This window comes from Daldinia childiae (genome assembly GCF_008694065.1).
Source record: "Daldinia childiae strain JS-1345 chromosome Unknown Scaffold3, whole genome shotgun sequence".
NCBI lineage: Eukaryota > Fungi > Ascomycota > Sordariomycetes > Xylariales > Hypoxylaceae > Daldinia > Daldinia childiae.
The window spans coordinates 49684-69012 of NW_022984644.1; the positions used below are offsets into that span (position 1 = coordinate 49684).

The 19329-nt window shown below is 46.7% G+C and overlaps 8 protein-coding genes across 8 annotated transcripts; 5 read left to right on the forward strand and 3 right to left on the reverse strand.

Annotated features, from left to right (window-relative positions):
- Positions 1-202: 202 nt before the first annotated feature.
- On the forward strand, positions 203-2786 carry GL218_02778 (uncharacterized protein; the record flags this gene model as incomplete). Its single annotated transcript, XM_033579313.1, has 4 exons — positions 203-356; positions 413-733; positions 806-1193; positions 1268-2786. 4 exons carry the CDS (start codon positions 203-205, stop codon positions 2784-2786), a joined length of 2382 nt encoding a protein of 793 aa, XP_033436874.1.
- Positions 2787-3231: 445 nt separating this feature from the next.
- GL218_02779 (uncharacterized protein) lies at positions 3232-3830 on the forward strand (the record flags this gene model as incomplete). Its single annotated transcript, XM_033579314.1, has 2 exons — positions 3232-3338; positions 3407-3830. The coding sequence occupies 2 exons, from the start codon at positions 3232-3234 to the stop codon at positions 3828-3830; spliced, it is 531 nt and encodes a 176-aa protein (XP_033436875.1).
- A 270-nt stretch (positions 3831-4100) lies between these two features.
- On the reverse strand, positions 4101-4745 carry GL218_02780 (uncharacterized protein; the record flags this gene model as incomplete). The annotated part of the gene is made up of 4 exons (XM_033579315.1): positions 4101-4181; positions 4251-4393; positions 4474-4519; positions 4602-4745. The coding sequence occupies 4 exons, from the start codon at positions 4743-4745 to the stop codon at positions 4101-4103; spliced, it is 414 nt and encodes a 137-aa protein (XP_033437237.1).
- Positions 4746-5645: 900 nt separating this feature from the next.
- GL218_02781 (GCR1-dependent translation factor 1) lies at positions 5646-7357 on the reverse strand (the record flags this gene model as incomplete). Its single annotated transcript, XM_033579316.1, has 3 exons — positions 5646-5716; positions 5782-6676; positions 6728-7357. The coding sequence occupies 3 exons, from the start codon at positions 7355-7357 to the stop codon at positions 5646-5648; spliced, it is 1596 nt and encodes a 531-aa protein (XP_033437236.1).
- Positions 7358-8499: 1142 nt separating this feature from the next.
- On the forward strand, positions 8500-10722 carry GL218_02782 (uncharacterized protein; the record flags this gene model as incomplete). Its single annotated transcript, XM_033579317.1, has 4 exons — positions 8500-8770; positions 8821-9028; positions 9368-9856; positions 9912-10722. The coding sequence occupies 4 exons, from the start codon at positions 8500-8502 to the stop codon at positions 10720-10722; spliced, it is 1779 nt and encodes a 592-aa protein (XP_033437239.1).
- Positions 10723-12625: 1903 nt separating this feature from the next.
- Positions 12626-14462, forward strand: GL218_02783 (Elongation factor 1-alpha; the record flags this gene model as incomplete). Its single annotated transcript, XM_033579318.1, has 5 exons — positions 12626-12630; positions 12691-12731; positions 12791-12879; positions 13151-13289; positions 13354-14462. 5 exons carry the CDS (start codon positions 12626-12628, stop codon positions 14460-14462), a joined length of 1383 nt encoding a protein of 460 aa, XP_033437238.1.
- Positions 14463-15196: 734 nt separating this feature from the next.
- GL218_02784 (uncharacterized protein) lies at positions 15197-17833 on the reverse strand (the record flags this gene model as incomplete). The annotated part of the gene is made up of 3 exons (XM_033579319.1): positions 15197-16507; positions 16568-16842; positions 16900-17833. 3 exons carry the CDS (start codon positions 17831-17833, stop codon positions 15197-15199), a joined length of 2520 nt encoding a protein of 839 aa, XP_033437241.1.
- A 462-nt stretch (positions 17834-18295) lies between these two features.
- GL218_02785 (Non-structural maintenance of chromosome element 3) lies at positions 18296-19325 on the forward strand (the record flags this gene model as incomplete). The annotated part of the gene is made up of 3 exons (XM_033579320.1): positions 18296-18557; positions 18622-18750; positions 18805-19325. 3 exons carry the CDS (start codon positions 18296-18298, stop codon positions 19323-19325), a joined length of 912 nt encoding a protein of 303 aa, XP_033437240.1.
- Positions 19326-19329: the final 4 nt, after the last annotated feature.

Below are 19329 nucleotides of genomic sequence, written 5' to 3' on the forward strand. Positions count from 1 at the left end.
ATGGATATAACAAGGTATTGGGTAGCTTCATTTATTTTCAACATTCACCCCGTCTCTCTTTGTAGGCTTCGAAGTAAGTTGGGCTTTTCAATACTGGTCCATACTTTACCGAGTCTGGAGCCGTAACTGTTTACATTAGAAGACCTATAGATTTGACAGTACTATCGGTAAAGCGTATTCCTGTCAAGAATAGTTGGGAAAGATGGCAGGGGAGGAGAAAGGGATACCAAAGGGCCCACGGAAGGCACTCTTCTGGAGAAAGGCCAATGCTGATGCTGATGGCGAGCGTCAGAAGACCGAAAAGTCTAAATGGAGCATGGGAATGCTGAATGATAAAAAGACTATAGAGGTTCCAGGTAAGTTGTACGGCCTGAATCCTCTGATTCCGGACTAAGTCTAATCTTTCATTTAGGATCTGTCTTGCTCCTTGCCCAGGGTCGAAATGAGCCTCTTGGGCTTCGAAATGCGCCGGCTAGGACATCTCATTCTTCCCTTCCCACAGGCTATCCACAACCAGCGCCGCCACAGCCAGCATCCAGGGAGCAGGATGACAAGAAATTGACCAAAGACGGGCAGATTATCTTAGATCCGCAGCCGGATGATTCACACAACGATCCCTTAAACTGGCCAACATGGCGTCGGGACTCTGCTTTGCTTACCTTAGGTCTTTACTGTATGGTTGGAGGTGGAACGACACCCATTATCGCAGCTGGTTTCACTGATGTCGCGAAGGGTACGTACAGGGGAAGCACCCGCTTACTCGAACGCCAATAATTATCTCTTCTTTTACTAAATTGAAATACAGATTATAATATAAATGTCGCCGACGTATCACTTACTACAGGTTTGTATATGATGGGTCTTGGAATTGGTTGTGTTATCTTCTCGCCTACTGCTATCCTGTACGGCAAACGACCAGTTTACCTTTTCAGTGCCATAATATTCGTCATATCGACTGTATGGTGTGCTCTATCACCTAACTTTACCTCACTCATACTGGCTCGTATCTTTCAGGGAATCGCTGTGAGCCCGGTCGAATGTCTCCCGTCTGCTACTATCGCTGAGATATTCTTCCTGCACGAGAGAGCGTACCGCATTGGTGTGTATACTCTATTATTGCTTGGTGGGAAGAACTTGGTCCCTCTCGTAAGTGCTGCTATTATCGAACGCCTCGAATGGCGCTGGGTATTCTGGTAAGTTCATTCAAGGATGGTCTCAAATATCTATACTTTTCATGCTTCTCCGGCTAACATGACCCCTACTTTAGGATCCTTGCAATAGTTGTTGGTGTTTGTGGCATCCTTCTATTTTTCTTCGTCCCCGAGACCTTCTGGGACAGAACTCCAGTACCAAGATCACGTAAACATCCAAAGCGCCCTACCATTTTTAGTAGGAGGTCCTCGGCCCGACAAGTCTCGAAGTCACATCTAAGCGGGAATGCTGTTCCCACCGGCGAGAAGCCAGAAGGTGCGAGTGACGAGAAGCCTACAGGAACTCGCCATGAGGATATATCAAAGGAAACGCAGCCGCGGCATAAGAAAACCCACGTTGGATTTGCGCCCGGTCCTGAGGGGGAATCAGCAACAGATTTAGGATACGCACACGCCCAGTCTGTACCAGCGACAGGTTCTACGGCACCGCTTAATGGTAGAAACGATAGAAACGATAGAGACGATAGAGACGAATATACAGCAGCTGGAGAGGAGATAACTGCTGTACCCACGACGACGGCCGATGATATCCCACACACTCCCCGTCCGATTGCTAGCCGCACACAGTCGCATAGCAGTGCATGGTCACGGGCTAACTGGGATGGCTCAGGGCATCTTAGCTCGTCAACGCCAGACTCGCGTAGTTTCCATTCGCCATTCTATCAGCGTCATACTGATGATTATTTCCGAACGGAGGAGGGGAGCGTGCCTCATCCGGCTCCAGGAACCGTTCATTCTGATACCGAGAGCGAGAAGATATCGTTCTCAAATTTAGCGACGATAACCACGGGACAGGCTTACACACACGCTTTGCGAAACGCACCGCCAAAATCCTTTACCCAGCAGTTGAAAGTGCACCATGGGCGGCTTAGCCAAGACAAATGGTGGAAGGTAGCTATTCGTCCTCTAATCCTCTTTTCATACCCCTCAGTCCTATGGTCGGCCGCGGTATACGCCTGCTCGATCGGCTGGTTGATCGTGATATCGGAATCAGTGGCTGTCATCTATCGAGAAGGTAGTTATAAGTTTAGCGCGTTGGGAACGGGCCTTGTCTACATATCACCTTTCGTAGGTGGTGTTCTAGGCACGGCCGTGGCAGGCAAGGTTAGCGATATCATCGTTAGGGCGATGGCACGGAGGAATGGTGGTCTATACGAGCCCGAGTTCCGGCTCGTGATGGCCGCGCCAATTTTGGTGACCACGGTCATCGGGCTCATGGGATTCGGGTGGTCAGCTTACGACAACGACGCTTGGATTGTTCCGACCATCTTTTTCGGAGTGGTCTCGTTCGGTTGCTCGCTGGGTTCTACGACATCGATCACATTTTGCGTGGACAGCTACAGGCAGTATGCAGGAGAGGCTTTAGTCACTCTAAACTTCAGCAAGAACATATTTCACGGACTAGTATTTAGTCTATTCGTCACCGAATGGCTTACGAGTGAGGGTTCTAAGACGGTGTTTATCTGGATCGGCATTATCCAACTCATTTTGCTCCTATTTACGATACCCATGTACATCTATGGCAAGAGGGCTCGCATGTGGACTGTTAGAAAGAATTTTATGGAAAAGTTCTAGACAGCTCCTAGCTCTCAGATAACTGTTTAGATATGGTTTGGTTGACATCGAGGGTTGGCTTCCATCATGCGTCAACTTGATCTATAAGACGATTTCATTCTATGGTTGAATCATGGAGGATTTGGTATAGCATCTATAGACTATGGCGCTTAACGGAGGTAACGATTTATATATATATGTATGTGTATTTATGTTTATGTTTATCTATATTCATTATAGATAAGAGTATAAATATTCCAATATAAATATTTTAATATGTGATATAACGAATATGTTCTACGTCATCTATGTTAAAAGGTACTTATGTAACTACGTGTATTTAATTACGTAATAACACACGTAAATATCCTAAAGAGTATGGATCCGTATTTGTATTCACTTACATGTAAGTTGTTATATTCTATGTATGCTCCATAATCTTCTTTCAAGCATCTAATTAAGCACAATGAGGGCTAGAATTAGGTTACCAATGTTGTCGGGTTTTTACCGGACTCCAGTGCGGACCTTTTCTTTGTCACTCCATCTCAACAGCGCCAACCAAGTATATTCTTCGTAAGTAAAGGCAACTTGGTTCTCACACAATACTATTCTTTTGCCTTACAACTGACCCTGCTTGCTAGTGTTCGCCAGCCCGATAACTTTCACACATATCAGCTCTTATCCTCTTCCTCAAGAACCCCCCTCATAACCCTGTGGACCACTTCATGGTGTTCTACATGCCATGTTGTAGCGCCACTCATAAAATCCGTCATTGAGTCTGGAGTAGGTGAGGCTGAGGGTGGCGTCGGATATTGCGAGGTTGAATATGATGCTCCCGATATCATGAGCAGCTCGCTCGGCATGGACTTCATGATTACTTCTATACCTACGCTACTCAGTTTCGACGCCGGAGAGGCCCAAATCAACACCAAGATAACTGATGGAAGGAGACTAGCAGACCGATCTTTTTTGGAAGAATGGATTCGAAACGAGGCGAGGAGACATGGCGGTCGTGGCGGCGGAGACTCAGGGATTCTTGGTGGGTTATTTGGTTCGTGGAAATGAGGTACGATCAACCTATTTGGTCTATTATTATTGATAGCGAGTGTCATACTACCTGTGATAGGATCCGCATATAGTGTACGTATGTCGTATAACTCAGATACCAGGATGCGAGAGTTACTCAGCAAGCTTTATTTCATTTTGAACTGAACGTATCGTCATACATATGCCATAGAATATGGGGTCAACAGACGCAAGTGCTATATAAGTACAATTATACCTGTACGCTTGTAACGTGAAAATTGCTTAACTACTGACCATACGATTTTATTTCTATTCTAAATAAAACACCTCCTCAACCTCCCTCCACCACGAAGGGCCGGATTCACTACTATGAGCGCCGGGTACGAAGCTCTACGATCAAACCCTGGTTAGCATCCTAGGGGCTCTCTCCTCTCACCAGTGGAACTTAGGAATATTCACCTCTTGGAAACCATCCGTCATTGCCCACCACTCTCTTACTTTTGGATTCTCTCGCATACGGGCCATATCGTCGGCATAGTCGCTTCCAACATATTTAAAGCTCGCGAAGAGGATACCCGTACCGGGGTCATGAAATATGCTGTCTGTAATTGTCAAGAAAGGGGGAATATCAGTCTCAAAACAGTTGACCCTGGATAGTTTAAGTATAAGAGAGGTATCTTACAGTCTTCGATATTGCAGGCCTTGATTTGCTCTAGAACCTCGGGCCACTTTGACGGAGTTAGTACTCCCTAAATGCCAAAAGGAAGCTACAATAATGATAAAGGCTCCTTATATATAAACCTCACATACCACAGCACTGTGTACTTCTTTATATTTATCAATAAACTCTGGCTTCAGCTTAACAATCTGCGCGATACGACGCGCCGTCTTCTTAGACTCCGGATCGGGCGATTTAGTGATGCGAGTAGGCGGCGGAGCGTGCGGTTTCCACATGATGGAAATAATAATGGAGGGTAGATGTTACTTATTGGTTTAAGTTTGTATCTTTCTTTCCTTCTCTTTCTATTATACTGCTCACTTTGCTTTAGATCTCTATAATCCGCCGGGTCTGCCTCGTTCCTACGTAATCTACGTAATGTACACCTCTAGTCGAAGGGCTACCGGCGGGGAGGTACTTGATTAGTTTTATATGGGGTTCGGTGGAAGTTCACCGCGAGGCGTCTAGAACTAAGGGACACAGCTAGACGCGGGGAAACGAATGAACCGAAACGGCCAAATCTAGACTCGCTCGCGTTTATGTATTAATAATTATTGGCCTATGAGGATATTCCCCTTACCTTTTACCTTTCTCAGCTTTCTTTTTCTATAGAAGAAAACACCAGCATTGTTTCACTCTTTTCTTAGCCTCGCACCAATCACTTAGAACATATTCGTAGCCTGGCGTCTATAAATCCCAACTATCTATTAGCTTACATCTAGGTTCCGCGAACCTTCAAGGGCCTTCATACCGGCCACCGGTTTGTTTGATAATTCTACAAATGTGATTAACGGTCACGTTCGGCAGACCCCCTTTAGACGGGCCTGCTTATTTTATATGCCAAACTCCACCCATGCAACAGCCTGTCCCTCCCCTTTCATATACCGGGTTTATTTTTCTTAAGCCAACAAGTAATAACAATATCGGGTTATAATCGTCCTATGTCGGCCGGTTCCTTCCATCCTATATTGATATAGATCTATGCTAGCTGCCTCTCTTAGAGACAGATGCCTGCTAGAAAATTGAAAAGCCGCCCCCAATTCACTCCTTATTAAAACCGCGCGCAATCATCAGAGTAAGCTGTATTAAACTTCGAAGGGGAACGGACGCATCGCTCGGCGGCCGAGAAAAAGGCGTTACGCGTATATCGCTTCGATTAAGTAGATGAGGCCAAATACCAAAAATGCAATAGCACCACCCACCGTCACTATGAAAAGACTCATGTTAGTAACTAGTTGTAGAATATGGCAGTTCTCATCTATCTTAACTTACCAACTTTCAAGCTTACTTTGCCGGCGATGGCCCTGCCGCCGAGGACAGCTACGCCGGTACAACATGCGTGGCCCAGGACGGCGCCTAATGTCACCCACCAGTAGTCTTGACCAGCAGCCATGGCAATCGTTGCAATCTGACTACGATCTCCCCACTCCCCCAAGAAGGTCATGACAAAAGTTTGCACCCACGCGGGACTAAGAAGAAGCGAGAAGAGGTTCGATAGACCAACGCCAAATCCGCTGAAAATGTTACGGCGAGGCGACGGACTCCTACCTGGAGAGGTCGAGGGGCTTCGAGGTGGGGTCGGGAATCGAGACTGAGACCTTGGTTTCCGTTCGCTGCTGAGCCCCATCTCTAACGCGTACGGAGATAGAGAGGAGCGCCGTCTACCCTGCTTGAGTGCCAAGTGTTCCTTCTCCTGCAGTTCCATCTCAACCTCTTGCATCTCTGCCGTGACGCCCTCGTTTGGATCCATGGCCATGCCTTCACGTAGCAACTTCGCGCCAAAGATAAAAAATAGTCCTGAGGCTAGGAAAGTTGTCACCCTCTTCGGGATCAGGGCTGGGACCGTATGACCCATTACGGCAGATAGGACAGTCATGACCAGCAAGGCGCCAAATGCAGCCGAGAATACAAGCATACGGTCATGCTTCATGGCCATGAGCGCGGCAACGAGGAATGTTTTATCACCCACCTCAGAAAAGAGGATCATGGTAAGAGAAAGCACAAAAGAGTGGAAAGGTTGAATAAGGCCTTCGTTGCCCTCATCATCTTGCTCCCAGGTCTTGGTAGTAGATTTGGTAGGTTTCGATACGTCGAGATGATCTTTATTGGCCGAGTCAGGGACAGGATTCGGGTCGTCGCGTAGTTTACCTGGTAGGTCTAATGGCTTCTGTGCGGCAAGTTAGTGCCCTAATAGTAACATATAGGGTTGTCTTCATACCTCGAGTCCGGAAACATCATCTGGAGTCTGGTGTAGGTCGACTTTGCCCTTTTCCTTCTTATTAACTTTTTCGCTCGTAATCTTTTCTTGCTCACTATGCGGCAACGGTGGTTTCTCCTTTGGGGTTTCGGGCACGTTCTCAACCTTCTCCCCAGTTACACCCTCTTTAGCTTTCTTGGCTTTATCCTTCTCACTCACGCCTCCTTCGGTACCGGTAGTGCCCTGCTTAGGAGGCTGACGATGGGGGTCATCCATGACGCCGTCGTTACTCTCGGGTATCTTCTTTCCATCGATAACTGTAGGATCTACCGGCCGGTCTTTCAAGGAAGGGAGGGGTTTGGTGTCTACAACGTCATTGGCATCACCCTTCTTGCGCCCCTTGTCGGTCGTTACGAAAGGACCCTCATGCGGCATCCCATCTTTACCATCTACTGGCGCGATCTTGGTGCCGACATCGACTTTGGTCGACTTGGAAGATCCGGCAGCTGGGTCCAGAGATTGGGACGACGCACTGCCCGCGCCCACAGCAGGAACATCTTTTGCAGGTTTCGTATCTAGTGTAGATGCGGCTAGGGCAAGGGAGGGTAGAAGTAGAAGAATAAACGGCGTTCGTCGTTGACGGAGTCTCATGATGGGCACGAGAATAGGTAATCTAGTAAGGTTGAGGTTATTGCTGGAGATGTGCAGTCGCCAGCTCAAATATGATACGAACAGGTTTCCAACCAAGCGACTATTATTCTACAAATATGGCAATGTTCCTTCAAAAGCCTGCGGCGGAGCCAACGCAATGCGTGGCTAACAAGGATAAGAAGACGGTGCGATCCCTAAAACGGGGGCTAGTTTTAATTTAGATGTACAGGAAAGACAGAAGAAGAAGGATAACGCCAATGAAGAGGAATGTAAAGATTATTAGATTATAGTGCTAGAAGAACCTTTACTCTTGAACGGAATCGGCGTGAAAAGGGGCAAGAAACTTGAAGGTGGAAATAACAGGGCAGTATGGAAGTGAGTTTAGGTAAGTACCCAAGGTACGTGCGTGGTACGTGGTATGTACGCGACAGTAGAAGACCGAAAAGCTGGGGGGTTACAGGTGGTACCCACAAATTACCCTTGCAGCCGCAACAATTGCCTTTTCACTGTACTAGCTCCAAATAGCCCCCAAAATGTACCTAAGCTACCTACCTAGGTACCTATTAAGTCTGCTGCTATACCTGAGGCACCAACCCATATTTAGGTCCTGTATTTGAGGCACAGCACTGAAGCCGGTTAGGGCCGTGTCACATGTAACAAGTCACATGATATATAGAGTAACTAAATAATATACCTATCCTGTAGCTACATGTACCCACTATAGAACGTACCTGTATATAATAAGACAATAGTAGGTATAACCTCAACTTTAATAGCAAGTCTAGATAATTAATCACAACCACTTTCACTTAAGGAATAATTACACATTTACTTTTACCGGTTCTTTGATAAAGTAACTGTTCATTGTTAGGATTATATAAAGTCTGTGCGTTTTGTTTATAGCGGGGAAAGTTAATTAAAGAGCCAGCCAATAAGATGCGGACCCTAACCCTAACCCCAACCCTGTCCGCCCCAGAAGTTATATAACATCGAAAACGGCATCAGCGACAATAATAACAGTCACAATTACAACAACGACAACGACAACACTAACAATCAACACCAATCCTCACAGAAAAGTAGTTGCGCATCGTGAGTTTTCCACGCACCTATAGGACCAGCATACACATCCTTGATCTATAATGTCTGGGCGCCGTCGTCCAGCGACGCGTCAGACTGAGACCGCTGAGCCAGCGGAGCCGGTCGCGAGACAAACTCGACGAAGCGCTAGACTTACCGAAGCATCTGTCGAGCCTGAATCCCGATCGCAGATTGAAATCTCTCGACGTGGTACTGGACGTCGTCGTCGTAAGAGCCTTGAGAGCAGCGCGACAAACGAGGCACCGAAAGACTCTACAGATAATGTGAATTCCGAGCTAGAAAACGACCCAGAAGATGAACCAGAAGATCTTGGTATGCTGTTTCTGGACTTCGTGTGCTAGCTTTAACTAAGTGTTTTGTAGACTTGGCCCCGATATCTGAGCTTGCCATTTCCCAGAATGACGCAGGATCCGAGACAGACGATGTTTATGAGTCATTGGAGGTGGACGCTTCTAGAATTCAAGATATGCTCGACTTTGATATACCCAAACTCACACGCTGGTCCGGCAACATGTACAGCGTCCTATCATCTATAGATAACAAGCAGCCAAGCGCGGAAGATCGTTCAAGGTTAAGCCGCACCAGAAAATCATATAATCACGCCCGCCTTCCTTTTGCCGATACCAACGCCTTTCTCATAAAGCCTATCAACTTCTCCGAGGACTATGGTCCAGAAGTTCAAGTCAAGATACAAGTAGCAATCTGCTCTGGAAACATTATATCACTTCTTGCCTCCATTGTAGACGTCACAGTTGGCAAAAAGGGATCGCTCCCGATTCTTGAACATCTAGATGACTCTTTCCCGGTCTCGTTCAATATACATTCTCCGGGGAATGATGACATAGAGCGGCTTCTAGATCTAGCATTCCGTATTCGTTGTCGTCACGTAGTTAAACTACTGACTACTAGGCCTTCCGTTGACCCATATAAAGTGGCTGCCAGTATATTCTATAGCCAGTTCTCGCATGCTCCTGACGGCTCCCGGGTGGTTGCCAGCCAAGAACAATACAAACCTTTGGCTGGGATCAATATTAGCGAAAACTCCGACCTCCATGAAATCTATCAAGCTCGCATTCAGGAGATTATCTCTATTCTTTCTTCCGATGACATATCTAAAGTGGAATCACGTCTAGATCAAGATTGCCCCGAGGAAAAACTCTTTAATGACCTCAGATCATGGGGCCTAGATATGTATAAGCAACTTAATAGTATGCCGACAGACCAGGGAAACGTGGAAGCCGCCAAACCAGCAAGAGGAGAAGATATGCATGCACTAGTAAGACGTGAAGAATCAGAGCCTCTTTTCGTCAATAACAATGAAGAGACTAGAGGAGACTCTGACTCTGAATCAGACACAGACGTTACAGGATATGATAAACTGCCAACCCAAGAATCTAAGTACGTTTGCAGTCGTGTTTCTAGTTCATTCTGAGGTTGTACTAACACCACGTAGTCGGAATTTCATTAATAGTTCCGCCATCCTGGCCGCCGTGAGGCGGAGCGAGAATCAGCGTGTATCAAGTTCTATATCGGTACCGCCTCCTAATCAACAAGCGATAGAGGGTAATGGGCATAGATCCAATATCAGAGACGCAATCCGTGGCTTAGATCCTAGCCAGGTAATTAGTCGTAGGAGGAAACGCCCAGCTCCTAGTGAAGATGATGCTAGCGAAGGCGATGATGACTTTGAAGTAAATACACAACTTTTTAACGAATCCAGGCGGTCTCGTAACGAAGATGCAACTGTTCAAAGACCGCCTTCTGAACGCCCCCGAACCTTGGAACAACCTCGGATTGTGCGTCGCCAGCAAGTTACTAAGGAGCGGCCGCGGAGCGACATATCTGAAGATCTTAATTTACAGGAACGAGATATTGTCAGGTTAACTCAGGAGGCCCGAGATGCTCGACGTGCGACCTATGTGAACAGGGCCAAGCCCCGGCAAATTCGCGTAGCGTGGTCCTTCTCTGATACCTCCAAACTCTTGGACCTAATCGCTGATCAATCCGTAAATTGTTCATGGAGCACCATTGCGAGAATAGGCGATTTCGAAACCCCACGAAACCAGCAACAAGTACGTGATAAGGCCCGTGGTTTGAAAGTTTTGTATCTAGAAGGTGACCAGGTTTTGCCACTGGGTTTCGATCAAGTTGTTCTAGGCCAGAAAGAAAAGGCTGCAGTCATCAGGTGTGGCAAGAACCCTGATCGGCAAGAAGACGACCTAAATGAATATGGCGAAATTACCAATAATATATGGATTGGTTGAGACTAGGGGACTTGGTACTTTTTATTTTTATATTTATTTTTTTATATTTAGAGGTGTGCCTACTATATCCAGTCTGGGTTAGGGAGTGGGAGGCTTATTAGGTGTATTCTTTTTCGTTATTCTATGCATTGCAGTCATCGAAATGGCGTTTCAGCAGATAGATACCCCTGTTAGACCAGTTCTGGCTTGCAATAAGGAATTAACCCTTTAATAATGCTTCTTGATAACCATACCCTTAGCCACTTGTTAGTTGTGCTTCATCGTCTGTCTCATGCTGCCATGGATAGCAACGGTCCAAGGAGAATCCATCAGGTAGGTTTGCGGATACAGTATGTTCCAAACTTGGTGATGTTACCACTATAATTCGGTCGCCTTATCCATAAACAGGTCTCATAGCTCTTTCTACATTACTCTAAATAACAATTGCCGGCTTATATACACTAGATAATAACAAGCGGAGTTAAGCTGGAAGTCCGAACTAGGAATAGTCGGTTACATGCAGGCTGGCAAAATAACAAACCTCATTCTCGCATTCTCGCATTCTGGGTAGTATCGGATTCGAGAATCTGGAGTTGATCCATGACGTATCAGTACGAGACTACAAAGTACCAGAGTAGCAGATCTCACATGACAAAAATTTAATAGCCGCTGTAACAGGAGCCAATAAGGTTGTATATAATTTACCTAAGGCTCGATTGTGTGGAGTGTTTTAGCAGGTTGGGCAGCTATCAAAAGTTTTTTTCTTCTTCTTTCTCTTCTGGTTTGTTCGAGCTTGTGGTTCAACATGTACGGACTGCAGGTAGGATAGTACGTACTTGCCCCCCGGTCTGAGTCACCCGACGCATAGGGTATTTGCCTTTAGTAGAAAGTACTGGCATCTATACGAGTCTGAAGGGAAAGGGAGGCACAATAAATAGGTACATACCTACCTTAGGTAGGTATATGTGGTATATGTGGTACATGTATTTATTGTAGCATTGAACTGTATTAAATCAAACTTTCCTCGAAGGACGTCACCCGAAGCTCGCATCTTTCCTAGTTATATGGATTTATGTGTAAGGAAGGCTCAAATAATTTAGTATTTATTTACACGTAATATCCAATTCTGTGGATTCCAATGGAAGGAACTTCTTCTCTCATTGAGATAGGTAGATTTAATCTACTAGTACTTTTTGGCACTGTCTGACTGCGCTTATATAATTGATAATTGTTCGTTCAAAGTGGTTCGACTGGCCTACAAATAGATAGTCCCAACAGTAGAGAGTACCTCAACCTACACGCAATTGGATATATACATACATATAATGGAAGTCGCTTAACCTTAGATATCCGCCAAAATTGAAACCATAAAACGTACCGCGTATGTATACATGTGTGTATCCATAGAAGTAGGTACTTGATGAGCCACTACATAGTACACACACGGTATGTTTTAGCTTGGAAAAATTTGAACCAATAGATAGCTACAAACCTTAAAGATTAGTTAGATTAGGTACAAAGTACAGTAGGAAAAGGAAAAATATCAAAGAAAAAAAAAATTTCAGTTTGTGAATTGGGAAGGAGGGGTGCGCAAGCAGGAAGGGCCTAAGGAGGGGCAATGCCCCCACAATCAGAAATCTACCTTAGCCACCGTCCGAAATAATTTATAAACCCCTACACACCCTCGCCAACACTCCTCTGAGTTTCCTTTTGATCTTCGTCTCGCACACCGTTAATCAGAAGCATTAACACCTGCTGAACGTGAGAATCCCCTCCTTCCCTCTCCTTCTTCCATCAACAACTTCATCTATCCTATCTACCACTACAGGACTGCTCATACGATTAGTAAACTAACCATCATCTATGCAGTTTTCGTGTCTCCCTTCATCACACAAATAGAAATCAGCAAGCTTCTACCGCCAAAATGGGGTATGTAGAAAACCCTTATCACGCTCTTCACGAAGCGCTCCATTGCTAACAAACCTATAGTAAGGAAGACAAGACTCACATCAACGTCGTCGTCATTGGCCGTAAGTTTCCTGATTGATTTCTACGCGCACCATGACAGATTCCTAACTGGTCATTTCAGACGTCGACAGTGGCAAGTCCACTACTACCGGCCACTTGATCTACCAGTGCGGTGGTATCGACAAGCGAACCATCGAGAAGTTCGAGAAGGTTAGTAACAATTCATTGTTTACATTTATCGCGTCGTGAATCATGCTTGAATCCACAAGAGTTCTTAGGACTTGAAGTTCTTGCTGTTTCGCTTCAACCGCGTGCCCCTCCTCTGTCACGATTCAACCCCCACCGAGGGGCACAAAATTTTCCCTACCCCGCTCTGACGTTCTGCACAACATTTTGGCGCACGGAGCAACCAGCCCTAGACATGCCAAGTGATCGTATTGTATACATATATTAAAGAAGCATCTACTGACCCACTCAATAGGAAGCCGCTGAGCTCGGCAAGGGTTCCTTCAAGTATGCCTGGGTTCTTGACAAGCTAAAGGCTGAGCGTGAGCGTGGTATCACTATCGACATTGCCCTCTGGAAGTTCGAGACTCCCAGATACTATGTCACCGTCATTGGTATGTTCCCTCCTACACTAGACCTGTTAAACTTAGCCTAGATACTAATGTTGCCTTTGCTTAGACGCCCCCGGTCATCGTGACTTCATCAAGAACATGATTACTGGTACCTCGCAGGCCGACTGCGCTATTCTCATCATTGCCGCTGGTACTGGTGAGTTCGAGGCTGGTATCTCCAAGGATGGCCAGACTCGTGAGCACGCTCTGCTCGCCTACACCCTTGGTGTCAAGCAGCTCATCGTTGCCATCAACAAGATGGATACTGCCAAGTGGGCTGAGGACCGATTCAACGAAATCATCAAGGAGACCTCCAACTTCATCAAGAAGGTCGGCTACAACCCCAAGACTGTTGCCTTCGTCCCCATCTCCGGTTTCCACGGTGACAACATGTTGGCCCCTACTGCCAACGCTCCTTGGTACAAGGGCTGGGAGAAGGAAACCAAGGGTGGCAAGGTCACCGGCAAGACTCTCCTTGAGGCTATTGACGCCATCGAGCCCCCCAAGCGTCCCACAGACAAGCCCCTCCGTCTCCCTCTCCAGGACGTCTACAAGATCGGTGGTATTGGAACTGTGCCCGTCGGCCGTATCGAGACTGGTATCATCAAGCCCGGTATGGTCGTCACCTTCGCCCCCGCTGGTGTCACCACTGAAGTCAAGTCCGTCGAGATGCACCACGAGCAGCTTACCGAGGGTGTCCCCGGTGATAACGTTGGTTTCAACGTGAAGAACGTATCCGTCAAGGAAATCCGACGAGGAAACGTCGCCGGTGACTCCAAGAACGACCCCCCTGCTGGCTGTGATGACTTCACCGCCCAGGTCATCGTTCTCAACCACCCCGGTCAGGTTGGTGCTGGTTACGCCCCTGTTCTTGACTGCCACACTGCCCACATTGCCTGCAAGTTCGCCGAGCTTCTGGAGAAGATTGACCGACGAACGGGTAAATCTGTTGAGAACAACCCCAAGTTCATCAAGTCTGGTGATGCCGCCATCGTCAAGATGGTTCCCTCCAAGCCCATGTGCGTTGAGGCTTTCACTGACTACCCTCCTCTGGGTCGTTTCGCCGTCCGTGACATGCGACAGACCGTTGCTGTCGGTGTCATCAAGGCCGTCAACAAGAGCTCAAAGAGCGGCAAGGTCACCAAGTCCGCCGCTAAGGCCACTGGCAAGAAATAAACTCGCCAATCACAACTGGACTGCAGCCGCGGGGATATAATGTGTCTTCGGCTGGTTAGCGGCCATGGGCCCTTGACGACACGACTATGCCTCTACGAATTTCCTTTGCTTTTGACACGATCTGTTCTCTCGGACATCTGATACCGAGCGCAGTATGAGAGGAAGGGTTATGGGCATTTCCGCGACAAAACTTTCTCATCATGTGCTTGTAGTAAAATAGAGTCATAGACCGTGACCCCTCTTATTCATGCTGTGATTGTGATTTGTCGTGTCTTTAAAGTGATTATAAAACTCTGCCTTACTACTTCGCTCTGCCTCCCCTTGATTAAATACGTTGGCTCTTATTTCGTCAATCGTATTTTAATGTTGGAAGCGTCCCTCTCCCTTCCGAAATGTGACTGGCCCTAATTGGTTTTGCTTAATGAAGAGTTGGTATATTAAATCATTGCTACATCAATGCTATCACGGTTGATGTTTTTGTTAAACAGTCTTCATATTTGACATGATAATTGGGAAACGTAATAATTTGAGATTACCTGCTTATGGAACCGATGTGCCGGTTATGCACACACTATCGAGATTGTAATATTATATCTATAACTGGGTAAGGTAGAGAGAGCTTTCGCGTGTAACCTAGCCTTGACTACTTTACGAAATAGTAAGAAGTACGAAATCTTCATGAATTCACACACTATATTACACAATAGTTTGTAGCTAGGTGACCAAACTCGTAGTTACATGCTATGGAGTCCTGACCACAGCATATCTGTGTTGGCGAGCTTTTGGCAGGCTGCCAAGAAGCTGTCGTGATATCTACCCGCGTCTCCCTTAGGGGGACCAGCGCCAGTTTCGGGTTCTAAGGTAACTTCCGCTCTCCGCCCGCTCTCCGGTCCTGCCTCTATAGACGCATATGATAATTTGAATCCTTCATATGACATTGAGATTGAGCGATGAATCTCTAGACTTGCTAGCGTATATTCGGTATCGAGATTTCGCGGTGTTCCGGATTCGGGGCTAGCCGTAAATGCGGTAGGGTCGCCGGAAAAGCGCCGCATAGATGGATACCAGGGGACGGAGAACGACTGCTTTGGCGGCGTCTTGAACTCGCCGCGCTCTAGGTCGAATTGCGATGACTTGAGAAACGCGTTCAACGGCTCCCATGAAGCGAGCTCAGAAAGTCTGCCCTTGGGCACCGCGTACTGGGCCTGTGTGAAGCGTAGGTCAACGAGGGACGCGGGAAGCATGACATCCGTTACTTGTGTTCGCTTTATGGCACGGAAGCTCTCGATGCCATTTATTTCATTGCCAGACACTGCGAGGCGAAGCTCGAGGAGAGGCGCGGGAGGAGTGGTAACGCTTGGTATGCTAGGTTTGGCTTTCCGCTTCTTTTTCTTTTTGCTTTCGTTGTAAGTGGGGGTGAGGATGGGCGTCGGCCAGAATCGGATAACTACTGAGGTTCTTGTCTTCACAGGCGATTGGGTCCCATTATTATACTTGGTAAGCTGAATAGCATGCGGCGTGGCGGCGGCGAATACTCGGGGGTGGTTGGCAGCTAAGAGGTCAGGTAAATTAGGAGGTGAGGCAGAGAGGCTGTTCGCGTGTAGCAAAGAGCCAAACTGCGCTATAGTTGATACTTGGAACTCCTTCGCCCATTCCACACTATCGTAAGGGTATAGTAACACATCTGACGAAGGCATATCGAGCCCATTGGAAATGGGCAATTCGGGCTGTAGTGTAATGGGGAGCTCAAGTCTGTCAAGTCGTTTCATTACTGCTGGATCGCTGTCTTCGGATGCCACTGGTAGTATGTAACGAGCCCACGCACCCGTCCTGTCATTCCATTCCAGTTTTTCTTTGCTTGCAGTATTCATAACAAACCTGGCTGTAGCCTGATTTTCTAAGTCTACTGCCAAGAGAGTAGCTGTCGTTGCTGGCTGTGGGTTGAAAGCGGTAAGTAGTAGACGGAAGACTTCATCGCCTGGAGACCTTAGGCCTCTAGGACTTTGCGAAGCATGTCCTTCGGATTCGATCCAAGTTATATGAAACTGCGTAAATATAGTTAGTACAGGTATGAGAAGCATTATTTGAAAAGGTTGCTGGCTTACCTGTCTGGTAGTTTGGTTTAGCCTAACATGTGTATTTGTGATACGTCCTACTTCTTCCAGTACCGCTTCGTCGAGGGGCTCTGAGGCGACGAAGTCGGCCAAATAGCTTGCTTCGGTGATCTGTTTAAGTATCTTGGCTAACCCTTCTACTAACGTTGAAGCCTTTGTTTTCGTCGCCACGATGCGTATAGTCTTTCTATTCCGGAATGCCTCAATCTTCTCTCCAGGGTCTAGCAATATGTGGTCCATAAACGTCATCCATCGCCGAGTACCACCTATTGAGGGATTAGCAAGACTTGCTCTTGAGAGGGAAGTATAGGCGACGGACATACGCATAAGTAGGAGAAACCTAGAGTTTCGAACCTTGATATTTATTTCACCAAGCCCAGCATTGAGCTCTGCAATAGAAAGACCCCAACATTTACGCATGATCCGTAGTGCGAGTTCCTCCTTCAAAGTGGTCGACTCCGTTGTGTATCCATGCAGGCTAATATTGCCATCTCCGACGGGGTCTGAATGGGATTTTAATGGCACCCATGGACTAATATCTCTGGCCCAACTATATTTCCTGAAGACAATCTCCGATGGATTTGCCAAGTCGAATTTGGGTGAGCTGCCATCTCGTTCGTGATGCTCGAGATAATCATGAAGCTGGCCAGTCAGAAAGCCGTTTATCAACTCGGCTTGCAGCTTGCGGAAGTCCTTTTCCCGCATAGTAGTATCTGATTTTGGTTTTAAATTATGAATATTGTCATGGACCTCCTCTGGGGTTGGCGTTTCTCGCTGGAGGTTGAGTAGAGCCTCGAGATTGGCAGGCCGGTTGTCGGGATTATCGTCGGGATCATCAGGGACAGAGGGATTATATTTTCTTCGACGCAGGCCTTCGTCCCTCATAATAATCACAGAGGCAGGCTTGCCTAGCATATTGGTACCAAGACTCCCTGAATCCTCCTTGAGGATACGATTGCGAGAAAGACGCCTCTTGTGGAGGGTCAAGGTCTTAGTGCCATGTCCTGCGCCATGTTCGCGCTTCCTATCTTGCGCTTCATATTTATTTTCCGAATTTTCCGAATTTCCATTCTCATTTTCGGGGGCTAGATCATTGTCGAGAGAACGGGCGGTTGAATCCCCATAAAAGCGTCGCAGGGTTAAATGCTGGGTTCTAGTAATGCGACTAGAGGCTTGAAAAGGCTGAGCGTTCTGATGAAGAAGACGCAGTCGGCATCTTAGACAGATTGCGCCGCTAGTCACTCTAGTGGCTAGCATGAAGAAGGAATGAAGAGATCCTCTGGGCGACTAACAGGCCAAAATATATAATGTATAGGCCAATCTCTATTAGAAAATATAATATCGTAGATAATAAAAATAAATAAAAGACTACCTTAGATAATAAAATATTTCGCTTCTCGCTCCAACTTTTTTTTTTAGTCTACTTCTTAATCGGGTAATCAGCTATGGGATTGTGCATATGTAGGCATAAGTCAATATAGGTACGTATAGTTTATCGATTAATAAACGATAGTTAGGTACTATCGATAAAGTTGAAGTGGGATCTATCTACGCGTACAGGAGTAAGTAATTAAAACGTGTCTTAATTCAATCTCCCCGCTAAGATCGTAACATTTAGGACATTTAGGAGTGGATCCCCCTACCTAAGGTATCTTGCATTCCATACTTTTACACACTTTTACAAATTAGAGTATTCTCTTCACATCACTATCTACAGCCATGCCTCCACAAACCCAGACCCAAAGACGGCGGAGAACAGGTAATAACGACAATACCAACGAAGCTCGACGGCGTCGCCAGTCTCGACACAAGCACGAATCGGACGATTCCGAAGCTTCTGAAGAAGACCAAGATGGTGATGTCGATATGGAGAAGGCAGGTGATGGTACAGATGACCAGCTAGTTAGGAAGCTGGTTCGATACGCCCTAGCATGTGAATATGCGAGGATATCCATTAAGCGAGATGGCATTCGAGACAAAGGTAAGTCAAGTCTACTCAAGATACCCGGCCTACAATTATCCTTTTTCTAAAAAGCTACACATAGTCTTGGGAAGCAATACGAGATCGTTTAAGCGTGTGTTTGAGGGGGCCCAAGCCCAGCTTCAACAAGTCTTTGGCATGGAGATGGTGGAGTTGCCCGTCAAGGAGAAGCGTACGCTAAAAGAGAAGCAGAGTAAGGATTATACAACGGCATGCCTTGTTATCTTTTACTAAATAGTTGACGTAGGGGCGAACGCTAGAAAGGCGGCTTCTCAAAGCACCGCATCCTCTAGACAATATATATTAGTCTCGACTCTGCCACCAGGATACAAATCGCAGTCCATCATCGCCCCGTCACGAATACCGAGTACATCCGAAGAAGCTGCATACGTCGGGTTCTACACTATGGTTATCTCGTTAATTGTCCTCAATGGAGGAGAGCTGAGCGACACGAAGCTACGACGATACTTGACTCGCCTGAATGCCAGCCAAAACCTGCCTATGGACAAGACTGATAACGTGCTACAGAAAATCGTGAGGCAGGGCTATGTCGACAAGGTAGTGGAAAAGAGCGACGGCGATGAGGATGCTGTAACTTGGTGTATCGGGTCCCGGGGAAGAGTCGAGGTTCCGCCGGAAAGTATTGCTGCTGTGATCACCGAAGTCTGGGGCGAGCTTCCGGATGATTTCCACACGAAATTGCAAAGGAGCTTGGGAATACAAGAACTTCAACAAGGCCTTGACGAAAGTGCTATTCCCGAGGAATGAGGGA